The 25,932-nt window shown below is 43.9% G+C and overlaps 1 protein-coding gene across 3 annotated transcripts in view; it reads right to left on the bottom strand.

The window, feature by feature from the left end:
• ARFGAP3 (ADP ribosylation factor GTPase activating protein 3) overlaps positions 1-25,932 on the bottom strand; it is a 325,192-nt gene that overhangs the window by 216,763 nt on the left and 82,497 nt on the right. For all 3 annotated transcript variants that reach the window (XM_033953138.1, XM_033953136.1, XM_033953137.1), the window contains exon 5: positions 20,153-20,230. In XM_033953138.1, the coding sequence (XP_033809029.1) occupies positions 20,153-20,230 (78 nt within the window). The remainder of the gene's footprint in view (positions 1-20,152; positions 20,231-25,932) is intronic.

The following is a 25,932-nucleotide window of genomic DNA, read 5'->3' as shown; positions in this document are numbered from 1 at the left end:
GGCGCATAGCCTTCGCCACACGGAGACCAGCCTCCGGAGTATCCCATTGAGCAGAAATAAGCTCATGCATCGCATTGTGGACCAGGAATCAGAGGATTAGCCGATCCCGTTGCTTACGGATCCGACTGAGAGATATGAAGGCCTTGCAGTGCTTTGGAAATAAAAGATGGGAATTCTTCTCTATGAAAAAGACGGAGCACCGTAGGATCATCCACCTCTCTAGACATCGCACCTTCAAACTCTAAATCCGCCACTTCGCAGTCCTCCAGAAAGTCTGGAATATCCAGAGACAAGGCGGAGCGTGATGGAGGGTCATCCCCACCCGCAGGCGCCACTCTTCGCCTTTTAGCCGCCAGAGACTCCAAGGGAGGCCTACTGACATGAGGCATGGGAGACTGGTCCAAATTATCCTCCCGTTGTTGCGCAGGCTGAGAGGTCTGTAATAAAAATCCCTTATGCATCAACATAATGAACTCCGGGGAAAATACCATCGGTCTCGATTGTGCCAGCGACGAAACAAGATTTCCTTGCCCAGTAACCGGCCCCGCAAAGGCAGGAGAAGAGGAAACACTGCTGACCGCGGGCGTGGCCGTCGCCGTGCACTGAAGCGAAACGGCGGCAGCCGCGAGTGCAGGAGAAGCTGGCCTGAGATCAATCACGCAGGAAAACTTCTGGCGCGCTCTGTATTTCTTCACCCACGGCGTCAGCACAACCCGCCAAACAGAGGCCCGATGATGTTCTCCGCTTGCCACAGCAGGAACACTGTTTAACTGCCTCTGTTGCCATATCCTATTGCACACACCGCCGAGCAACCCAAAACCAGCAGACAAATTACCACACCACATGTCAGAGAAAACTCCAAATCAAACCGGCAGACCTAACCACCAATGCACAAAGTAAGAAAACAAGCCCTTACCCGAGTCAATCGTTGCTAAAGCTGATAGTTGCAGACAGGAATTGCCAGGACATAACCGTCCAGCAACATCACTCTGGTCCCTCTTTTTTGTTGTTGTTGGGGAAAGAAGAAAAATACAGGACAAGGAAAAAAGCTTCAATCCACCGGAGAGGAGGGTGGAGCAGGGACCTGGGGGGGCCCAGGTGTACCTCCCAAAGTTCAGCCAAATACCCCTATCTTCCTGAAGAGAAAAAATTCTCAACAGAAGAGGAACGTACAAGCCAGCTAGAATCCAGGAGCTAGTGGAAAAGCGACCATCATCTGCTGGGAGATAGAGAATACTGGGGATACAGAGAACGTGCCAACCAATGGGGCCACATGTTATTCAGTTCTCTATCTCCACCTGCTGGTAGATGTGTATTATCCCACTAGTCTCTGGATTCATCTGCTGCTGTTGATAAGGAAAGGTTGGAGAACCACTGATCTAAACCACTTCCTGGAGGCTGTAATAATTCAGAGCTCCCTAGACTGATTAAACAAGATCCAGACCTGAAAAACAATCTTGGGTCTCCTACAGACTCACAGTACAAAAATTTGGCCAGCAGACTAGACCAACAATGCAATGGTAAAGCTGTGTGTAAAGTTGTATGAATTACAACTTTGCAAGTTTGTCTTATTTTAGATGTGGGAGAGAGTATTATATGATGGTTTGCCAGTTGTGCTTCCTTGTTTTGCCTTAAGCAACTAGTGTTCAATATAGGCCTTAAGGATAGTTCAGGAATATGGTGATTTACAGAGTGTGAAATCTTGGTTGCCAACTTTCCACTGGCAGAAGTCTCACTAGCAGATCACAGAGGCTTAGAAGACAAAAGTACTTTACAATCAGAACTGCCTCTGCCTCCTCCCACACTGCCTACTAGCAATCGGTAGAGTGATCACAACCATGAGACTCTTAGGAAGCATTTATTGCCCCTCCCTTCTGTGGTCCACTTACCAGCATGAAGCCGAGTTACAGCTTGAGCAAGTCAGAGATCAGAAAAAGTTGTTAGAGGGAAAGAACATAAGAGAGAAGAGCATGGCCAAGGAAACAGGTAATGAGGGAAAAGACAGAAAGAGAGCAAGTGCAAAAGGATGCAAAAAGGAAAAGGTATGTTGCTGCTTCTAGTAAGAATAACTGGAACCAGGAAAGGGGAAAAAACACAAATTAATCTGAGGTAGTTAAGAAAAAACTATAAATGAGAATATCAGGACTGGGAAAAAATCTTGGTCAGGAAGGAAAGAAGACAGACTTCATGTGACATTTTCTGAGACCTATGTTAGACCTATGTTTTGTGCATGTAAGTGCACTCTAACAGGTGTTATCCAGGAACAGCAGGCAGCTATTCTCACATATGGGTGATGTCATCGACGGAGCCTGAATGCGGACGCCTCGCAAGCAGACTTGCTTGAAGAAACTCGAAGTTTCGAGTCACCCGCACTGCGCATGCGCGAGTGCCTTCCCACCCAGCGTAGGGCGCGTCTCCTCAGTTCAGATAGCTAGCAGAGAAGCCAACCAGGGGAGGTGGGTGGGTTGTGAGAATAGCTGCCTCCTGTCCCTGGATAACACCTGTTATGGTAACTAACTGTGCTTTATCCCAGGACAAGCAGGCAGGTATTCTCACATATAGGTGACCTCCAAGCTAACCAGAATGGGATGGTGGGAGTGTTGGCAATTTAGGAGAATAAATTTTGTAATACTGTTTGGCCAAACTGTCCATCCCGTCTGGAGAAAGTATCCAGACAATAGTGAGAAGTGAAGGTATGAACCGAGGACCAAGTAGCAGCCTTACAAATTTCCTCAATAGGTGTAGATCTGAGGAAAGCTACTGAAGCTGCCATTGTTCTGACTTTATGGGCTGTGACTTTACTGTGAAGGGGTAATCCAGCCTGGGCATAGCAGAATGAGATACAAGCCTCCATCCAGTTGGAGATGGTACGCTTAGAAATAGGATGGCCCAACTTATTTGGATCGAAGGAAACAAAAAGTTGAGGAGCAGTTCTGTGTGGTTTGGTGCGTTCCAAGTAGAAGCACGTTTACAGTCCAGAGTATGAAGAGCTTATTCTCCAGGATGAGAATGAGGCTTTGGAAAAGCACTGGTAGTACAATGGATTGGTTGAGATGAAATTCCGAGACCACTTTAGGTAGGAATTTAGGATGAGTACGAAGAACCACCTTGTCATGATGGAACAAAGTGAATGGTGGGTCAGCAACTAAAGCTTGCAGTCACTGACTCTTCGAGCGGAAGTGAGGGCTATGAGAAACACCACTTTCCAAGTGAGATACTTCAGATGAGCCTTATCAATTGGTTCAAATGGAGGCTTCATGAGTTGAGTAAGGACAACATTGAGGTCCCAAACCACAGGAGGCGGTTTGAGAGGAGGTTTAACATTGAAGAGTCCTTTCATGAATTTGGAAACCACTGGATGAGCAGAGAGGGGTTTCCCTTCAATAGGCTGATGGAAAGCCGCAATTGCACTGAGATGGACTCGCATAGATGTAGACTTGAGGCCAGAATTGGATAAGTGCAACAGGCAGTCCAAAACAGAAGATAAGGAGGAATGCTGAGGCTCTGCATGATGAGAAAAACACCACGTAGAAAATCTAGTCCACTTTTGGTGATAGCATTGTCTAGTGGTAGGCTTCCTAGAAGCTTCTAAGACATCTCTTACAGATTGAGAAAACTGAAGAGGAGTTACGTTGAAAGGTACCAAGCTGTCAGGTGTAGAGACTGCAGGTTGGGATGAAGCAGAGAACCTTGACTCTGTGTAAGCAGAGAAGGAAAAACTGGTAGAAGGTATGGCTCCCTGGTGCTGAGCTGAAGTAGAAGGGAGTACCAAGGTTGTCTTGGCCACCAAGGAGTGATTAGAATCATGGTGGCATGATAGTTCTTCAACTTGACCAGAGTCTTGAGAATGAGAGGGAATGGAGGGAATGCGTAGAGGAAGAGATTCATCCATTCCAGAAGAAAAGCATCTGCCTTGAGACGGTGAGGAGAGTATATCCTGGAGCAGAACTGAGGCGGTTGGAAGTTGTGGGGAGCCGCAAAGAGGTCTATCTGAGGGGTTCCCCATTGTGAAAAAATGTGATGAAGAGGCGAGGAATGGAGAGTCTATTCGTGAGGTTGCAGAAGACGACTCAAGTTGTCCGTCAAGCAATTCTTCGCCCCTTGAATGTAGACAGCTTTGAGGAAGGTGTTGTGGCAGATTGCCCAGTCCCAAACCTTCAGAGCTTCTTGACAAAGGGAGGCAGATCCCATCCCTCCTTGTTTGTTGACATAATACATGGTGGCTTGGTTGTGCATCCAGATGAGGACTACCTGGTCGCGAAGATGATGTTGAAAAGAGTTGAGAGCCTTGAAAATCGCTCTGAGTTCCAACAGATTTAAGTGACATTGACGATCTGTACTGGTCCAGTGGCCTTGAGTACGGAGACCATCGAGATGAGCGCCCCAAGCGTAGGTCGAAGAGTCTGTCGTGAAGACCTTCTGATGAGGGGGCATTTGAAAAAACAAGCCTCTGGAAAGATTGGAAGAGAGCATCCACCAACGGAGAGACTTCTTCACGGAAGGAGTGACTGAAATGTATCGAGAAGGAGGGAAGCAAACTTGCATCCATTGAGATGCCAGGGTCCACTGAGGAATTCTGAGGTGAAGTCTGGCAAAAGGAGTCACGTGTACTGTGGAGGCCATGTGACCCTGAAGTACCATCATGTGTCTCGCTGAGATGGAAGAGCGGGAAGACACTGTATGACAGAGTTAAAGAAGATCTTACAGACGTTGTTGTGGAAGGAATGCTCTGAGTTGGACAGTGTCCAGAACACCTACAATGAATTGTAGATTCTTTAAGGGCTGAAGTTGAGATTTGGGAAAGTTGATTTTGAATTCCAAACTTTGTAGGAACCAGGTAGTCCGTTGGGTCGCTTGAGATGTGGAATCTTTGATGAGCCAGTCGTCGAGGTAGGGAAATACCTGAAGACCATGGTTTCGGAGAGCTGCTGCTACCACTACCAGGCACTTGGTGAACACTCTGGGAGACGAGGCCAGGCTGAAGGGTAGTACTCTGTATTGATAATGCAGATTCCCCACCTGAAATCTGAGGTATTGACAGGAGGCCAGATGAATTGGGATATGAGTGTAGGCCTCCTTGAGATCCAGAGAGCATAATCAGTCGTTCTCCTCATGAAGGGGATAAAGAGATGCCAGGGACAACATTCAAAACTTTTCTTTGACTAAAAATTTGTTGAGAGCCCTGAGATCCAGAATGGGTCGCAGATTGCCCATCTTCTTCGGAACAAGGAAGTAACGGGAGTAAAACTCCCTGTTCTGCTGTTCCAAGGGAACTGGTTCGATGGCATGGAGAGAAAGCAGAGCTTGAGCTTCCTGAAGAAGGGCGGTCTGGGATGGATTGGAAGGATACTCTCTTGGAGGAAGCTCTGGTGGAACCTGAATGAAATGAAGAGAGTATCCTTCCCTGATGATGGTAAGCACACAGAGGTCAGATGTAATTATCGTCCATCGGTTGTAAAAATGATGGAGACGACCTCCTATAGGGGGGAAAAGGAGACAGAGACAGAACGGTGGAGGTTATGCTCTGTTGTAAACAGTCAAAAAGGCTGAGAAGCCTTAGGTACAGCAGAAGGTTGGGGTTTCTGTTGCTTCTGAGGTTGCTGTTTTTTCAGAGGAGGGCGAGTATAAGGAGCCTGCTTTGGAGCAAAACGCCTTTGATAGATAAGAGCAGGGCATGTAGGCTTGGCAGGAGCTGGCTTTGGCTTAGGTTTGACTATAGAAGCAAATTATTTTTCATGGTCAGATAATTTCTTGGTGGCTGCCTCGATGGATTCATCAAAGAGGTTGTTGCCCTCACAAGGAATGTTAGCCAAGCGGTCTTGAAGGATAAAGTCCATGTCAATGGTACGAAGCCAGGCAAGACGACGCTTAGCTACAGAGCAAGCAGCCACTCGGGCAGATAACTCGAAGGCATCATAAGATGATTGGAGGAAATGCAGACGTAATTGAGAGAAAGAAGCAATGACTTCCTGAAACTCAAAATGCATTTGGATATCCAAATAATTCAAAAACTTTGGTAGAAGTGGAAGCTTAAGAGACTCTGCCGAAGGTTGAGGAAGATGCATGACTTCGAGATACTCCTTAGAATATTTGGAGCCAGTATCCAATTGAATATCCAAGTCTACAGCCATCTGTCGCAGGAAAGACGAGAAAGATAGCTGATCTGCCAATACTTTGCCTCGAGAAGGACTCGAGGACATCGAGACAGCCTGTGTCGAAGATGAAGCTTCGGCAGGGAAAAAGGCATCAAAGGAACCTGGTGACTTGGACGAGGCAATCGAGACCAGGACATCCTCGAGGTCCGGCATCGGAGACCTCAAGCGAGGAGTCGGTGGTCTGGTAGAGGTTGGAGTAGATCGAGGCTTCGAGGAAGATGGTCTGTCGTGAGAATAAGAACTATGCCAGGAAGGATGCCTCGATGAAGGCCTCGAATGTCGGTGAGAACTGTGTCTGGAACCAGATCTCGAGGATCGAGGAGATTTCGCCTCGGAGACATGGGCAGCCGATGCCGATGTATGAATAGGACTAGAGGCTGTAGATCGAAGCTCCAGAGGCTTGGTGGAGGAATCTCGATGCACTCTCAAAGACTCTGCTCCTTGTATAGAGTGTGAGGATTCTCATCGAGGCACTGGCAAAGAATCTTCTCCTTGCTTTACTTGCTTGGATGCCAGACCAGACACTCGCAGAGACTCTGCTCCCTGCAAAGAGTGTGTAAGTTCAGACTGGGGGAAAGGAAGCGGCTCGTTTAAGATAAAAAGACGTGTAGAAGTTATTTATTTATTTCTAATATTTCTAGACCGCCTAAAACTAAGCGGTTAACAATTGAAAAACATTCATAATAATTCATACATAATACATTTACAAAATGCATTCAAATTACATTGCAATCTCAAGATCATGAAATATTGTTGAGTTGTTTAGACACAATAGGACTTTCAGGAAGGGTCTGGAACTGGTTTCAAGGTTTTTTGAAGAAAAGATCTTATCAAGTGATTTGTGACGGTAACTATTCTCATTCATGGAGCAACCCATCTGGTGTGCCCCAAGTTTCTCTGCTATCGCCTACCTTATTCAACATCTACATTTCCCCTTTAGGACATTTATTACAGAGTTTAAATGTAAAATTTTATATATATGCAGATGACATTTCTATTTTAATTCCTCTAAATAATTTTACCACTGAAATTTTAAACCAAATATCTTCTATTATGACTCAGATAGAACAGTAGACAATTAATTTCAAAGTGAAACTCAATACGGAAAAGACCAAACTTTTCTTGGCTAGTCTCAACAACAAAATAACAAACTCATTGCTTCATCTTAATGGTCATGACTACCCGATTATTAAATCTATCAAAATTCTGGGAGTCACACTAGACCGACATTTAAGACTAGCAGAGCACAAAAACTTTGTGGTACAAAAATTCTTTTTTTATATTGTGGAAATTAAGAACCTTAAAAAAATATTTTGATCCTTTATCGCTCAGACTATTGTAGCAGGCATTAGTTTTATCTATTTTAGACCATTGTAACATCATCTATTTAGGAGCACCCAAAAAAATTCTAAGGAAATTAAGGATAATTCAGAATACAGCTGTTCGATTGATTTTTGGTTTAAAAAAGAACAACCATATTAGTCCATATTATTGTTTACTTCATTGGCTGCCTTTGGAGGCAAGAGTATTATTCAAATTTTCCTGTATCTGCTTTAAGCTGATATTGGGATTGTCTCCAGCTTACCTTTTTCCTCATTTTGTGTTGCATCAAGAGAAACTAGAAACTTCTACTTATTTGCTTATCCAAAAATTAATGGGTGTATATATAAGACCTTCTTAGAAAGGACCCTAGCATTTCAAGCTGGTAGGCAACAATCTTGGTTAGGTAAATGTATTCAGCAAGCTGTTATCCTATTGCAGTTTTCGGAAATTAAGACCACTTTGTTCGATAAGTTTATTACTTGGTGAGTTTTATTATTGAAATTCTATTTTACATATATTTGTATTTTTTACTATATTATTGTATTTCGCTGATTGTCCAGCTCTTTTTAGTGTAAACCACCTAGAACTATTATTATTATTCCCTAAAAATAATGTTGACAGCTCATAAAATGTATACATTAGCCATCACATTACATAATGTGCAATAACCACAGCTTAGAATTCTTAAAATAAATCTATCAGGTAGTTAAAAAAAAAAGCCTCCACAAACAGTTGTGTCTTCAACATCTTTCTAAATTGTAAGCGGTTGGAACAGGTCCTCAGGATATCATGGAGGAAATTCCAAAATTTGACCTCTGTTACAGACAACATTGCCACTCTGGATTTAACATACCAGACAGTTTTCTCCATTTCAGAGGTTAATCTCATAGTACCTACCCTCAGACCTTAGATTCCTCCTTGGCTAATACACCTCCCACAAAGATTGAAAGTTTAAAGGAACAGATCCATACAAGCTCTGATGTATCACAGACAACATTTTATAACAAATCCTTATGGCACTGGAAGCCAGTGCAACTGTTTTAGCACAGAGGTAATATGTTCTGTGTGTGACATTCTCGAGATCAACCTCGTAGCAAAATTCATCAATTGCTGCAACGCTTTATATCTAATTTTAGTCATTCCCAAATAAAGCATATTACAGTAATCTAGGCATGTCAAAATCAATGCCTGTACCACCGAACGAAAGTCATATGGCAACAGCACTGGCTTTAGCCGATAAAGTGTCTGTAACTAGATGACCCTGATTAGAGAATGACACGGTGGCTGTTACCAGCGGCTAGCCGCTGGTAACCTGCAGAAACGGGGGAGAGAAAAGAAGTGGTTGCCGCGGGTACGGGGAGAAGGCCATTCACCGCCTCGTGGCGGGGTGAATGGCCTTGTCTCCACAGTGAAGGGAAGGAATGCGCATAGTCATCGATCGCTCTCCCTCCCGATCGCGAGTGGCTGCCGTAAAGGTCATCTCTGATGCAACCGAAGTTGTATCAGAGATGACCTTTCCTGCAGCCACACGCGATTTCAATGCTCTGGCTGCTGGTAGGTAGCACTTTTAGAGAAATTGCCTGCCGCAAAGGTAAGGAGCAGGGAGGAGGAAAGGTGGGGTGGGGAGGAACAGACGCTGAAGGGAACTGGGGAAGGTGGGGTGGGAAGGAACAGACGCTGAAGGGAAATGGGGTAGAGAGAGATTCCAGACTATGGGGGGAGCGGAGGAAAGAAGATGGGTGGAAGACCAATTGGGGTGGGGATGGAGGGAAAGATGGAAGGGAGAGGCATAGTAACAGAGCATATAGAAGAGACAGAGAAGGCAGACAGTGGATGGAAGGAAATGAATGAGGAGAAGATGAGGAAAGCAGAAATCAGACAACAAAGGTAGAAAAAAAATTTATATTTATTTTATTTTTTTTGCTTTAGGATAAAGTACAGTGGTGCCTCGCATAACGGACGCCTCGCACAGCGAACGCTGCGCACAACGAACTTTATGTCTTGATCCGTACAACGAACTTCGTTTCACACAACGAAGTCGCCCGAGCTGCATCCTTCCGCGCAGGCACTGCGCTTAACTGCCCTCTCTCCGCCTGGTTCCCTCTTGCCCCCCCGACTCCCCGACACGATCGGGGCAAGAGGGAGCTCAAGCCCTCTTGCCCCCCCCGACTCCCCGACACGATCGGGGCAAGAGGGAGCTCAAGCCCTCTTGCCCCCCCCCGACTCCCCGACACGATCGGGGCAAGAGGGAGCTCAAGCCCTCTTGCCCCCCCGACTCCCCGACACGATCGGGGCAAGAGGGAGCTCAAGCCCTCTTGCCCCCCCGACTCCCCGACACGATCGGGGCAAAAGGGAGCTCAAGCCCTCTTGTCCCCCCGACTCCCCGACACGATCGGGGCAAAAGGGAGCCCAAGCCCTCTTGCCCCGCCGATTCCCCAACTCCCCGACAATATCGGGCCAGGAGGGAGCCCAAGTCCTCCTGGCCACGGCGACCCCCTAACCCCACCCTGCACTACATTACGGGCAGGAGGGATCCCAGGCCCTCCTGCCCTCGACGCAAACCCCCCCTCCCCCCAACGACCGCCCCCCCCAAGAACCTCCGACCGCCCCCCCAGCCGACCCGCGACCCCCCTGGCCGACCCCCACGACACCCCCAACCCCCTTCCCCGTACCTTTCTGTAGTTGGCCGGACAGACGGGAGCCAAACCCGCCTGTCCGGCAGGCAGCCATCGACGGAATGAAGCCGGATTGGCCCATCCGTCCCATAGCTCCGCCTACTGGTGGGGCCTAAGGTGCCTGGGCCAATCAGAATAGGCCCGGGAGCCTTAGGTCCCTCCTGGGGGCGGGGCCTGAGGCACATGGGCCCAACCCGACCATGTGCCTCAGGCCCTGCCCCCAGGAGGGACCTAAGGCTCCCGGGCCTATTCTGATTGGCCCAGGCGCCTTAGGCCCCACCAGTAGGCGGAGCTTTGGGACGGATGGGCCAATCCGGCCTCATTCCGTCGATGGCTGCCTGCCGGACAGGCGGGTTTGGCTCCCGTCTGTCCGGCCAACTACAGAAAGGTACGGGGAAGGGGGTTGGGGGTGTCGTGGGGGTCGGCCAGGGGGGTCGCGGGTCGGCTGGGGGGGCGGTCGGAGGTTCTTGGGGGGGGCGGTCGTTGGGGGGAGGGGGGGTTTGCGTCGAGGGCAGGAGGGCCTGGGATCCCTCCTGCCCGTAATGTAGTGCAGGGTGGGGTTAGGGGGTCGCCGTGGCCAGGAGGACTTGGGCTCCCTCCTGGCCCGATATTGTCGGGGAGTTGGGGAATCGGCGGGGCAAGAGGGCTTGGGCTCCCTTTTGCCCCGATCGTGTCGGGGAGTCGGGGGGGCAAGAGGGCTTGAGCTCCCTTTTGCCCCGATCGTGTCGGGGAGTCGGGGGGGCAAGAGGGCTTGAGCTCCCTCTTGCCCCGATCGTGTCGGGGAGTCGGGGGGGCAAGAGGGCTTGAGCTCCCTCTTGCCCCGATCGTGTCGGGGAGTCGGGGGGGGGGGGCAAGAGGGCTTGAGCTCCCTCTTGCCCCGATCGTGTTGGGGAGTCGGGGGGGGCAAGAGGGCTTGAGCTCCCTCTTGCCCCGATCGTGTCGGGGAGTCGGGGGGGCCAGAGGGCTTGAGCTCCCTCTTGCCCCGATCGTGTCGGGGGTGCCAGGGACCACACGGAGTCACCCACCGTACCACCCGATTCGGGTAAGCGCAGGTATCGGTGGGTGGCTTATTTGCGGGGGGGTGCCTTATTTTACATTTTTTTCTAAAAAGGGGGGGCTGTCTTATTTGATGGCCCTGCCTTATCATCGGGGAAACACGGTAGAAAAAAAAAAAAAAATGAACAGTTAAGTCCCAGTTTTTGCCGCTGAGACTCTGCCCTCTCACTGTAAAATTAGACTCTACTTAGTCTGTCTTTAAATTTAAAAAATGTGTGTTGTTTTAAAAAACAATTATGTTTTTAGATGTATCTAAATAAAAATAATAACCAAAAATTTATCTTTTTTATGTCATCTTAGCATATTTTATGCTGCAGAACGAATTATTTTGTTTTACATGTATTCTTATGGGAAAACGCGTTTCACACAACGAACGTTTCACATAACAAACTTGCTCCTGGAACGGATTAAGTTCGTTGTGTGAGGCACCACTGTAGTATATTAGTTGTGTTGATAAAAATTTATAAACGAAGCCCTGACAGCTGAACATCTCTTTCTCTAGTTCAGCAGCCAGAACTTTGATTTATAAGGAAGGAATAAGCTAAATATTGCAGTACTGAGGCTTGAATGGATACTGCGGGGGCGAGGACAGTGGTTGCGGGGACAGGGTCGGTAGTCGCGGGGTCGGGGCAGTGACAGGGACAAATTTTTTCCCCGTGTCATTCTCTAACCCTGATGACCTGTCTTCCCATTGAAAGAGTGTGATCTACGCAGACACCTAAGATTACCATCTCCCTTCTAACCTGAAAATTTGTTCCTTGAATCTGGATTTTAGTTGGAAGATTTTCCACATCATTCTCACTACCATTACCTCAGACTTCGCAATATTCATTTGCAACCCATGTTCATCCATCCACTCATTCATGGCACTCATATACTTATTCATTTCTTTCCCAACTTCCAATATTCCACTTTCAATAGGGAAGAAAACCAAAATATTGTCTGCATAAAATCGATAATGCACCCCTAGTTCTTGAAATCTTTTTCCTAGCGTAGCCAGATATAAATTAAATAACAGAGCTGATAAAGCAGATCCTTGAGGTACTCCTTTTTTTACATCCTTCACATCTGATACCATCTGTCCACTCCTCACTGCAAAAGACGTTCCTAACAAGTAAGCTGAGAACCAGGACAATACCTCTCCACCTATTCCTAACTTACACAATTTCAACAGTAGATCCAAATTTACAGTTATCAAATGCTCCTGAAACATTAAGTGATACTACACAATAAGAAATATGTTGATCCAGACCTTCTCTCAAGATTTCCACAACCAATGTCAGCAACAATTCTACACTATGGAACTTCCTAAATCCAAATTGCTATGGATCTAAACAGCCTACCCATTGAACATAGTCCTCTAACTGTAGTAATAAGTTTCTCCAGGATCTTCCCCAAAAATGGAGGCAACAATCATCTTTAAATTTGCCTGCCTCTGCTACAAAACCTTAGCAGGCTCTTTACCAATCTACCTGTCTGATCACCTTGAAATTACAGGCCCCTCTCGTACACGAAACACCTACCTGTTTTCCTTTCCTTCCCTGAAGGGCTGCCTCTACAAGAAATTTCTTGACAGATCCATAGCATTCCAAGCGGGCAAATGGAACAAATGCCTCACAGCCCTCATCTCCAATTCCCCCCCCTACCAAATGTTCAGGAAGTCAATCAAAACCTATCTGTTTGACAAATTCCTCTAACTTCTCCCCACCTCTTCCTTGACCTCCTCCTCTGACCTCGACTTCCCTCCAGACTCTCCGACTCCTCCAATCTTATCAGCCACTAAATGGATCACTCTATCCAACTAATTACCCTGTCTTCGTTACTCCCCATACTAAATGCCTCTGCTCTGCCTTATCGAACACCGCAGTATGCATCTACGCCGTAGGTAACTCTGCTGTATGTAACACCGCTCTATGTAACTTACAGCAAATGTAACTTCTCTGCAAATGTAACCTAGCTGTAAAATAACTTCACCGTAAATGTAACATCGCCAAAAATGTAAACGTAGCAACGCTGAAAATGTAACTTCGCTGTAAATGTACAGTCTCTTCATCTGTAAACCGCATAGAACTTCCATGGTAATGCGGTATACAAGAATAAAGTTATTATTATTATTATTACAAAGATAGGGCGAAACTAGCCATCAAATCCTCATCTAATCCCTTCTTCTTCAAAACCGGTCTAACTGTCAACTGTTTACAATTATCTGGAAAAGCTCCCAACAACAAAGATTTATTAACAACATGAGTCACATATGGTGCAATTTGCTCTGCCAACTCACGCTTAACCTTAGTGTTACAAGGATCTGATAACGATCTTGTAGGTGTGATTTTTCAGATAACCAGTCTTACTTCTGCAGTATTAACTTGCTCAAATTTCTCCCAAGAGGATACTATACCTATTCCTCCAAAAGTAGAATCCACTTTTTCTAGATTAATTATGGTTATACCATGATCCATTTTTTCACATAAGTAATCGGCATAATCATTTACTTTCAATGAGAACTCCATTTCATCCATATTTCCAACTAACTGCCTCTTTTACAAAGCCACGCTAGCGGCTGCTGCGCAACAGCCCCGAAGCCCTTTAAATCTCTATGGGCTTCAGGGCCGTTAGCATAGGGCAGCCGCTAGCGCGGCTTTGTAAAAGAGGCCCTAAGTGTTGAACCAGCTGGAATAATTCTCTAGGGCGGTTCTGAGCTATTTTAATTCAATCTTGAAAAAACTTATTATGAACCTCATCACATAATGATCTATATTCCAACAGTTTAACATTGTAGGAAAAATAGTCTTCAGAATCTTGAGACTTTCTCCAAGTTCTCTCAGACTTCTGTAACTCATGCCGAACTTCCAACGGAACATCTTTCCACCATAACAGTGGACTGAAGTCCTCCTTTCAGGTATTAACTTCTCTGTTGCCACCATGTCCAATGCAGATAAAAGTGAAGAATTCCAGACTTCAATATCTTCACCTACATTTCTGTTGTCATTTAGCTGTAACCTTGGTAACCAAGTTTTAATCAGTGAAGATATTTCAAATCTGGGCTGTACCCATATATTTCTTTTTGGTTGAACCTGTTTTACAGTGTCAGTAAACAAAAATAAATGATCTGACCATGGAATCTTCTCCAACTTTACATCTCCCACTATCAAGGCTAATAACTTTTCCGAAAAGAAAATAAGGTCAAGTTATTTCCTGCTGTATGTGTCTGCTCATGCACTATGTGTGTCATACTCAAACAGATAAGATATGAAATAAATCATAATCATCACCAACAATGTCCAACTATTCCAGCGCCATTGAAAAGTTAAAATCACCTAAAACACATAAAATCAAGATTTAAAGAAAATAAAAAAAATCTAAAAAAGGAAATCCACTACAGTATTTCTTACAATTCCAGGTGGGATATACATCACACAAACAATCATGCACACATTCTCCACTACCAAACACTCTCCCTCATCATAAACATACACATCTACCATCTTAAATGATAAAGAAAGTTTGTAAAAAAACAAACAAACAAAAAGAAAACAACCCCACTCCCCGTTTCCTTAGATGGCATGCCCAATGCCATCCATATACCTCTGGACAGCATTGTCGTATTAAAACAACATCAGTTTTAAGAGCCCAGGATTCTGTCGCACAAAGCAGATCCAATTTCTTATCCAACAATAAAGCATAAATAATATCAACCTTATTACGTATCAATCTAGCATTCACATATGCACAATTATAAATGAACGTTTGGACCTCATTCTTTCCCAGCAATTCTTATAAGATTATCTGTTACGCCTGGTATCTCTCTTTTACAAGTAGATCTACATAACAGTTCACCATATCTCCCTTTCCCTAGTACTACATTAATAGGTGACATTTCTATCTCCATACTGCTTTTTTTTTTCACCTCAATAAAATCAATAAAAGCTTCTCAAAGACGCTTCACAAAGGCAAACTCAGTTGGCCAACAGAGTTATGGTACAGACGACGACCATATTTATCAATAGTACACCCCTCACACCATGCAGGCGCAGTGTCATAAACCCTGGAGCTGGAAGACTTTTTAAGGGTCGATTCCACAAGCAACAATTAATGTGGTAGTTGTGGTTTGTCAAAGCCAGGACACAATATGATTCTGTAGAGGGAGTCAATCTTTCTTGGAGCTATAGTGACAAAGAGGAGTTTCCCAGTTTCTAAAATGCGCTTCTTTGAGCAGATTGTGTAAGGCAACTTAAGAAGCTCTTTTGGTGGTTCATCGAAGTCCAATGCATCCAAGAGTTTTGCTCTGGGTTCAGTATCAGCCTCCAATTTGACAAGTAGAACTTTCCCTGTCTAATATACTTAGTAAAGGAAAGTCCCTCAGGATGAGATCATCTTCTAGAATGAGGAGACAGTTCTGAAGGAATACCATATGATTGAGAAGCAGAAAACTTATTCATATTCAGAATAAGTATGGTGACGGGAGAGGTCAGAATCAACTTCGTGAACTCCAGGTGATTCTCTGTTTGATGAAGATTTTGGAGGAAGCCGGTGAGAACGTCGAAAAGAACTGCCTCAATGACATCGGTACCGATTCAATGAAGATGAGGATGAACGATGAGAGGATCTTTTGGATCTAAGTATGTGATGTACATTGGTGCTTCGATGTAGAGCGTCTATGCCATGATGAAAAGGACTGATGCCTCAATGGAGTGTCAATGTCTTGATGGGAGAGCGACATCTAGATGAAGATCGCCAATAGGAAGAAGAACGGCATCTCGATGTACACCTGGAATCGGTACTGTGCGGCCTAGGAGTGCTATGCTTAGGCTGGTCTGGTACCAAGAGAGTCAATGCAAGCAGCAGTGTTCAGACTCGAACATGTCACCGATCTCCCTTTGGAAAAACTCAATGAATTGTTCCCTGAAGATCTGCACTGGTACCCTTGGCTCATTAGCCGGTACCATCAGTGCAGCAGGGTTTCAAGGGGCGGGTGACTTCGAAGAGGATGCACGCCCTGAAGGAGAGCGATAGCATCGACATTTGGCCTGAATCGAGGGACTCGATGTGGTAGAGACCTACTACACTTACTGGGATGAGGATGGCTTCTTAGCAGGCTTGCTCGATGCAGGAATCACATCTGATGTTAGTACCACCGGTCCTGAGGGCTCGGATTTATCACCAGAGTCTATAGTTGAACCAAACAACTTCTCCTGTTGGATGTGACGAGCCTTCAACAAGCATTTCTGCAAGTTAGTTCGACGAGTTCAGCTGTCCACTCAATGTTCAGGGCCCAAACACTGCAAACATTAACTGTGCGGGTCAGTGATTAAGATAGGGCGCTGGTACCAACAGCACTTTTTGAACCCGCTCAAATATTTCAACATGGATGGGAGAATCTCAGCAGCTAGGTCAAACTCAATGTCAAATGAGGAAAAAAAACTGCTGAGGTCAAAAGAGAGGGCCAAAAGGCCCAGCTGAGGACCACTGAAAAAAAAGAAATAAAATATCTTTTTTATTTACTTTTAATTTTTCACATACTGAAGAAGAAAATAAAAGATAAGAATGAATAGCCAAAAGGAAAAAAATGTTGACAGGAAGACAATACACATTGGACAGAGTCCAGAAAAATAGCACTTCTTTGCTCCGTGTAAAACAAAGAACTGAGGTACCATGAGCCAGCTTCGGGTGGGAAGGCACTCGTACATGGGCAGTGTGGACAGTTGGAAAATTTCTGAAAACTTAAAATGCAAGTACACTTTTACCATTATCCGTACCGGGCTCCATGAATGACATCACCCACCTGTAAGAATATGCTGCCTGCTTGTCCTAGGATAATCATGGTTATTCTTGCATTTATTGTATTATATACTGTAATACTATTATTTTAATTTATGTTTCAGCTATGCTATACATTTACGAGGAAATTCTATAACCGACGCTGAAACTTAGGTGCCAGTAGTCAACCTACCAGTATCTAAGTTAACTGACAAACTCCGAAACACCTCGATATTCGTGCACCTACCGGCACCTAAATAAAATGCACCGGAATCACACCTACATAGGCACTTTCCAGCGCCTAACACCACTATGGACATGGCTAGCGCCAGAAAGCCACCTATGTAGGTGTGATTCACAGAATAAATAGGTGCCGGAAATGTAGGCCCAGAAAACACTGGCCTACATTTTTGGCGCTTATCTTGCCCGGCGGCACGATTATGTATACGTAGGTGTCGTGGCATGCTTGATTTTATCTTTAAGATTTGTGACTTTTATCCATTTTTATGTCTCAATCTTTTTTATGGTGGTATGTACAAAAAACTCTGTTTTTAAGGTTTATGTCAGGGAAGCAAAGAGGTTAAAAGGAGACATTGTAAAATTAAATAATGTATTAAAACTTATGGCAGGAATGTCTAATCTTTGTAGATTGGCTCACAGTGATAACCCAAATTTCTAACCTCGGTTTATATTCAAGTCAACCTTTTCCCCCATTTTGGAGGGAAGAGAATTACCTTCCTTTTGGGGGGGAAGAGAATTACAGTTTATATTCGAGTATATATGGTAGCTCTTTTTTATTTCTTTGCTTCTGCTTCTATTTGGGTTATATTAACTAGGTTCCTTTTTTTATCCTATCCTTGTACCACAAATAACTGAGTATATTGTCAGTTCTTAGCCAAGGAAGAACTCAGGCCAAGCAGATATATGCCAGGTACACAAATCTCATTGTAAGGTATCTTCAAAATATTCTCACATAACATTATACACTACTTGGGGGACATATAGGTCTAATAATGAAAAGAAATATTTGGGGGCAAATTCCATATTTTTATTTCTCTTCAAGCACAAGACCTACAGTATTCAATGACCCTACAAAACATGTAATAGCTATAGAAAGAGTAAATTAGAACAGAAATACAAACTCATTACCTTAAAAGCTTTCTAAAAATGTTTCAAGGCATCCCCTTGCACAATGGCCCTGATTCTATAAACAATGCCTACTGATAGGCACCTAGATCAGGACGCCTATCAATATAGGCACCTAACATTTTTTTAAATTGTTCAATTGGCACTGTTACTTGAACAGCACCCTTAAAAATCAATTTTCAAAGTTAATTTTCAGGTAGGTGCCTACCCAAATAGTAGGCATGGTTAGGGGGCAGAGTTTGGGTGTAGAGTACTTTAGGGACCAATAGGCGTCTGTCTATGTTAGGCATTGGTAAATTAGGCCAAGAAAACCCTGGTCTAATATACTGGTGCCTAACGCTATGACACCTAAGTCAGGCACCATTAGGCACGATTCGCAAACATCACCTAGTGGTTAACTGACAATTGTTGGCACCATTTATAGAATCTGGCCCAATATGTACAGCATTACTAAGCAGTAACATATCTGGGACAGTGAATTCAAGATTACACAAACATTTTGAGTTTGATTCTCACTGGCATTTAGCATCATTGAAGACAAATTATATTGGGTGTCTCAAACCTATTTATACTTGTTTTATTTATCAATAACTAGCTGATGCCCCAGCGTTGCACGGGTATTTAATTATAGCAATAACATTGTAAATGGATTCAAATAAAGATACTTTATAGTGGTGAATGAAATTATTTTTTTACAGCTTTATAAAAAGTACAATATTCAAATTATAATGTGAAATATTTGACAAAATGAATACAATACAACTAACATAAAACTTGATTATAAACAACATTTTTAGTTTCACCTCCAGGAGCAAGAACATATAAATTCTTGGGTGAAGAGACCCCCAGAACATATCACCCCAGGTAGTGAGGGAGCTGCATACCAAGGTTCGTTCAAATCGGTCAAGCCGTTTTTGAATTACTGTGAGAATGGCAGCTTTTTACATTTTTTCCATTGACATGAATGGGTGAAATCTGATGTTCTGTTTGTAGCTCCGCCCACGTGTGCATGTGGGCCGCGAGACCCCCAGAACATATCACCCCAGGTAGTGAGGGATCTGCATACCAAGTTTCGTTCAAATCGGTCAAGCCATTTTTGAATTACTGTGAGAATGGCAGCTTTTTACTTTTTTTCCATTGACAGGAATGGGTGAAATCTGATGTTCTGTTTGTAGCTCCGCCCACGTGTGCAGGTGGGCCGCGAGATCCCCAGAACATATCACCCCAAGTAGTTGGAATTACTGTGAGAATGGCAGGTTTTTACATTTTTTCCATTGACATGAATGGGTGAAATCTGATTTTCTGTTTGTAGCTCCGCCCACGTGTGCAGGTGGGCCGCGAGACCCCCAGAACATATCACCCCAGGTAGTGAGGGATCTGCATACCAAGGTTCGTTCAAATCGGTCAAGCCGTTTTTGAATTACTGTGAGAATGGCAGCTTTTTACATTTTTTCCATTGACATGAATGGGCGAAATATGATTTTCTGTTTGTAGCTCTGCCCAAGTGTGCAGGTGGGCCGCGAGACCCCCAGAAAATATCACCCCAGGTAGTGAGGGATCTGCATACCAAGTTTCGTTCAAATCAGTCAAGGCGTTATTTAAGTACTGTGAGAATGGCAGCTTTTTACATTTTTTCCATTGACATGAATGGATGAAATCTGATTTTATGTTTGTTGCTCCGCCCACGTGTGCAGGTGGGCCGCGAGACCCCAGAAAATATCATCCCAGGCATTGAGGGATCAGCATACCAAGTTTCGTTGAAATGGGTCAAGCCGTTTTTGAATTACTGTGAGAATGGCAGCTTTTTACATTTTTTCCATTGACATGAATGGGTGAAATCTGATTTTATGTTTGTAGCTCCGCACACGTGTGCAGGTGGGCCGCGAGACCCCCAGAACATATCATCCCAGGTAGTGAGGGATCTGCATACCAAGTTTCGTTCAAATCGTTCAAGCCGTTTTTGCGTGATCGCGGCACATACACACATACATACCTCCGATTTTATATATATAGATTTCAATAACATCTAGTACAGAATACCTCAACATGTGATGCAAAGAAATCTTCCTCCTTTTCTTGTGGTGAAAGGGGTGGAGCTGTACAGCCATCTATCCATAACTGTAACACAACACATCCACAGAGTAGCAATTAATAACAAACAAACAACAAAGAAACAGATTACATAATTGTGCCTCTCTCTCCATATATAGATATTTATTTACTGCTTGTTTACCTTTATGAAGAGATTCACCCAAGGTGGTGTAGAGAAGGTACAGTTTAACATACAATTTTGTTAAAAGCATAACAATGGTAAAATGACCATATAAACCAGTGGTCCCCAACCCTGTCCTGGAGGACAACCAGGCCAGTCAGATTTTGGGATAGCTCTAATGAATATACATGGAGCAGATTTGCATGCCTTTCACCTCCATTATATGCAAATCTCTCATATGCATATTCATTAGGACTATCGGGAAAACCCAACTGGCCTGGTGATACTCTAGGACAGGGTTGGGGACCACTGATATAAACAAATACAATAAATTAAGTAAACTTGGAAATAGTAAATTGAAACCTAATAATAGGACTACCATGAAACAGTATAAAAATATATACTTTTAACAGCACTGAAATTCAAGTAACAAGATATATAATACAATGTCAGCATACCTATGAAACACCTAATAAGCACACATTAGAACATTCAGATAATAAGCACACAGATATGATGCTAAAGCTTTCCTACAATACAGCTTCCCATAGGAGAGGGCACAGAATGAAGTTAAGAAATGATAGGCTCAGGAGTAATGTAAAAAAACATTTCTTTATAGAAAGGGTGGTAGATACGTGGAATAGTCTCCAAACGGAGGTGGTGGAGAAAAAGACTGTATCTGAATTCAAGATAGCATGGGGCAAGCATGTGGAATCTCTTAGGAAGAGGAGGAGATAGTGGATGTTGTGGATGAGCAGACTGGATGGACCATTCATCCTTTATCTGCTGTCATGTTTCTATATAGCCAGGGGCCCGAGTACAGATATTTAGATGGGGTCTGATGTATGTTGGGATAAATAGATGGGTTGCTAAACAAGGCAAGTTCTTTGTAGTTAAAGAAGATATAAAGATCTGATCTAAGCTGCAGTGTGTGTAGAAAGCTAGTCCAGGTGCAAAATGAGTGTATAGTCACTCATCCTATGTATTAAAGGCTTGGGAGAAGAGTCAGGCTTTCACCTGCTTCCTGAAGTAGAGGTAGACTTAAGTTAGATGTAGCCCCTCTGGGATTAAATTCTAAAGTGTGAAGGCTACTCCTGAGAAGAATCGCTGGCAGGTACCACATCTTACAATTTCTTTTGATGAGGGTAAAGATAATGATGCTCCTTGAGAGAACCTTAGAGATCTCAAAGGTGTGTAAAGGGTTACATTTTTTAAGTATTGTGGCCCATTTATCTAAGGACCTTGAGAATCACATATAATGTTTTAAATTCAGCCCTGTAAGGTACTGGTAGCCAGCAGTTTTTGCAGACAATAATTATAGCTCACAGACATTCAAATTGTTGCTCTTCAAAAACACACGTCAAGAATCAGTTGGATCTCTAGATGACTGAAGGGTAAAAAGGGCGTTCAGGGAAGACAAAGCCATAGCGGAGAGATTTAATGAATTCTTTGCTTCAATCTTTACCAAGAAATGATATTTGATTCAGATGAGTCAGTGATAGAAATCTCTTAACACAGGAAGATATAATAGGATAAATTGAAGAATAGCATGTCCCTTCAACTGGATGATATACATTAGAGAATGACACAGTGGCTGTTAACCGCGGCTAGCCACAGGTAACCTGCCGAAATGGTAACAGAAAAAAAGTGGAGCGGTGAATGGCCTTGTCTCCGCAGTTAAGTGAGGGAACACACACGGTCCAGCAGCCCCCTCCCTCCTTCCTTCTGATCACCGCCATCTGAGCATCTCCCACCCTCCCTTCCCCTCACCTTAATGGCGATTTTCATTTTCTAGCAGTACGAACCTTTCAACAAGTCACTTGCAGCTGCTTCAAACTTCTTTGACACAATGCATGAAAACGGGTAGGAGAGAGAGAGGGGAACACGCTGGAAGGAAGTGGAGAGAGGGGAAGAGGGGAGAAGACGCTGCATGTTAGTGGGTAGGAAATAGAGGGAAGAAGACTCTAAAGGAAAGTGAGGAGGATAGAAAGTGGAACAGATGCATAAGGGAAGTGGGAAGGAGAGAGAGAGGGGAGCACATACTAGATGGAAGGAGGAGATAAAGTAAAACAGCACATGCTGGATTGGGGTAAGAGGATATATTTAGTGAGATACTGGAAGGGGTGAGGGAAAGAGTTGGCAAGCTATAGGTAGACACAATGAAAGGGAAATTGAGGAGTGGAAAGTGAGTAGACAAGAGGTAGAAAACAAATTGTGAAGGAAGGGCAGAAAAGTAAGGATAAGGGAGAGATATCAGAGCTTTGGGGTGGGAGAGGAGACGATACCAGATCTGAAGGGAGGAAAGGAGGAGATGCTAAAAACCACCTGAGAAAAGTTGAGATGGAAGGGAAGAAGACAAAGATGCCAGACCATGGGGGGAGCGGAGGGAAGAAGATGGGTACCAGACAAATATTGTGGGGGGGGAGGGAGAGATGGAAGGGAGAGACATACAGTTTCTTATAGAGGAATAGAAATAGAGCAGAATGATGCCATAAGGAAGAGGCAGAGAGAAGGCAGACAGTGGATGGCAGACAGTGGATGGCAGGAAGAGAATGACGAGAAGATGAGGAAAGCAGAAACCAAACAACAAAGGTAGAAAAAAAAGTATTTTTCTTTTTTTTTGCTTTAGGATAAAGTAGTATTGCAGCTGTGTTCAGTATAAAACTATTCGAGGCTTGTATGGATGGGATCAGATGGTTTGCAGGGACAGGGCAGGAACTGAGCATGCGAGGATGGGGGGGGATGGGGACCAAGCTCATGGGGACAGGGACAGAGTTTGCAGGGATAGGGCGGAAACAAAGACAACATTTTTCCTCCATGTCATTCTCTAGTATATAGCCCTGAGTACTGAAAGAACTGAAAAATTAATCTGCAGAATTATTGTTAGTAATTCGCAATTTTTCTTTCAAATCCAGAATGGGCCCCAAGAACTGCAAGGTGGCCAATATAACACCAATTTCTTAAAAAGAGTTCCAGAAGTGATCCAGGAAATTATTAAAAAAACAGTCTTTTTTTCTTTTTATTAAATTTATCAATACATTTCCATCACATAGAAACAAGATAGGATTTCCAAAACAAAAACAAACTCATCCATTCAGCATAACAATTCCATAAGGAAAAAGAATACCTACAAGCAAACATCAACTAAATACAACTATTTAAAAAGAAAACAGGATTAGATTCAGACAAAATTTTGCCTAACCCACTAATAATAAAATGACATATATTATACAACTCCTATGTTTCTCATGACCTTTAAGGAAACCTGATTGAAAAGAATCCCTAAACAAATATTCCTTCCCCTGTTAAGTGACAAGATATTTACAAGGGTAAATAAGAAAAATGTAGCGCCCAGTGCCACTGTTCTAGGTTTCAATGCCAAGGCAGCCTTACCCTTAGTTGAATGGCATTGAACATATTAGGAAACAAATTAATTTTTCCACCACAAAAATTAACTCCTTTCTTATCAAAATATGTTTTCATAACAAGTGATTTATCACTTTCATTTACAAAAGTCACCAATAGAATGATCTGTCAGTAATAATATCTTGAGTCTTCTAGGAAAGCAGCTAAACCATTTCAGATGTAACTATAACTGATACATTCCTTGCTATTCTGGAGTTCTCAAAAGGCAAGTAATAATTTTTCAAGGATATAGTTTCTGACCTGAACAACAATAAAACCTCCCTTAGATATGTTCTTTTAGGCTTCTGCGGCTGGCATCATGATTGTCTTTCAAGCCCAAATTCTTGACCAACGGATTTTCCTGCCTCAATCACCTCAAGTCCCAGCCAATCAGGTTTGAAAAGCCACTATATATAAAGACAAACTGCAGACCTCAAAGCACACCCTGAAGAAAGCCACAACATGATGACTTAAATTGTCAGTTCTACATGCCCAGATGCGGCAAAACCCAGACAACTGCAACAGTTACTCCCAGAGATACTTTCTAAATAGTACCTCAGAAGATAAATATATAGATGGAAAATTCAATAAAAATTGCAAGATATATGGCCATTCTCTAACATCTCCAACTTAAAATACAAAACCTGAAAATCCTTAACAACAGAACAGTAGAAGCCCATAGGGTTGCAACCTGAGATTCCAGGCCAGAAACATGTTTGTCCAATAAAATTAAAATGTGTCCCCACATTTTCAAATTTATTTCCTAATTGTTTGGAGAAAGCAGTCATTTAAGCATATCCTCTATTCACACATTCAATTACCATATACAGCAGGGATCTCAAAGTCCCTTCTTGAGGGCCGCAATCCAGTTGGATTTTCAGGATTTCCCCAATGAATATGCATTGAAAGCAGTGCATGAACATAGATCTCATGCATATTCATTGGGGAAATCCTGAAATCCCGACTGGATTGCAGCCCTCAAGGAGGGACTTTGAGACCCCTGATATACAGTATACTATATAGGGCGAATTCTGGGTGGACTTGGGCAGGCTTTAGGTGTGTTCAGACTTGGACATTTTGTGGTGGTAATTGAACCTTTCCCAAGACATCCTGGATGGAGCTTAAACGTTCTGAGCTAGTCTTGTTTTAAAAACATGTAAGTGCCAAAAAGGTACCCAAACTGACCAGATGACCACTGAAGGGATTAAATTATGACACCCACCCCCACATTCCCTGTGGTCATTAACCCCATCCTACCCCCCTATTTGAATGAAACAGTACTTGCCTGTGTCTAGAACAGCAGCATCAGCTATGAAAAATTTTATTAGAACATCACAAAGGTTGGCATTGTTGCTCAGAAGCAACATGTTTCTTCTATGGTTCTTATGGGAGATCTGCATCTCGAAATGCCTATTTACTTGGCACTGTTGCTCTCATTCAACATCAAGTTACGTAAAACAGCCATTTCACCATCTGCCAATTAAAAGATTAAATAGCCTGCTGGGTGGGCTAGTGAACTACAGAGAGAAGGACCCAGACCCATAAAGCACAGTTACTTACCTGTAACAGGTGTTATCTGAGGACAACAGGCAGATATTCTCACATGTGGGTGATGTCATCCACGGAGCCCGGTACGGACAGTGCAAAAGTGTAGTTACTTTAAAAGACAAAAAAGTCTCAAGTCTGCCCATACCATGCATGTGCCGGTGCCTTCCCACCTGACATCAGCTCATAGAACCATCAGTTCAGTAAAAATGCTAAAAAGCCAACTAGGTGAGGTGGGAGTGTTCTGAGAATATTTGCCTTACAAGTAAGTAACTGTGCTTTATCATAGGTCAGTGTCACACAAACTTTTCCGGCCGGCAGCACACTAAATTTAGTGCCCCGGCCAGAAGGCACCCGGAAGTCGATGCGATGGCATCACGTGCCAACGTTCACACATGCACAGAGGCCCTTCTGGCTGCGACCACGCCGTTACAGGAATCCAGGAGGTGCAGGAAGTAGAGGGGAGATGCTGGCCAGGAGGAGAGTCAACTGCGCCGGATGACTTCATACGAGATGTGCCATTTGCTGCAAGAGGCACATCCAGTAAGCAGGCAGCCAGCTTGGACGACTCTCCTCCTTGCCAACGTGTAGCGGCACACCAGAAATCTTAGGAGGCACACAGTTTGTGATATACTGTCCTAGGACAAGCAGGAAGCAT

The sequence above is a fragment of the Geotrypetes seraphini genome, chromosome 7, assembly GCF_902459505.1.
Source record: "Geotrypetes seraphini chromosome 7, aGeoSer1.1, whole genome shotgun sequence".
Classification (NCBI taxonomy): Eukaryota; Metazoa; Chordata; class Amphibia; order Gymnophiona; family Dermophiidae; genus Geotrypetes; species Geotrypetes seraphini.
This window is presented reverse-complemented; position numbering and strand designations above follow the sequence as displayed.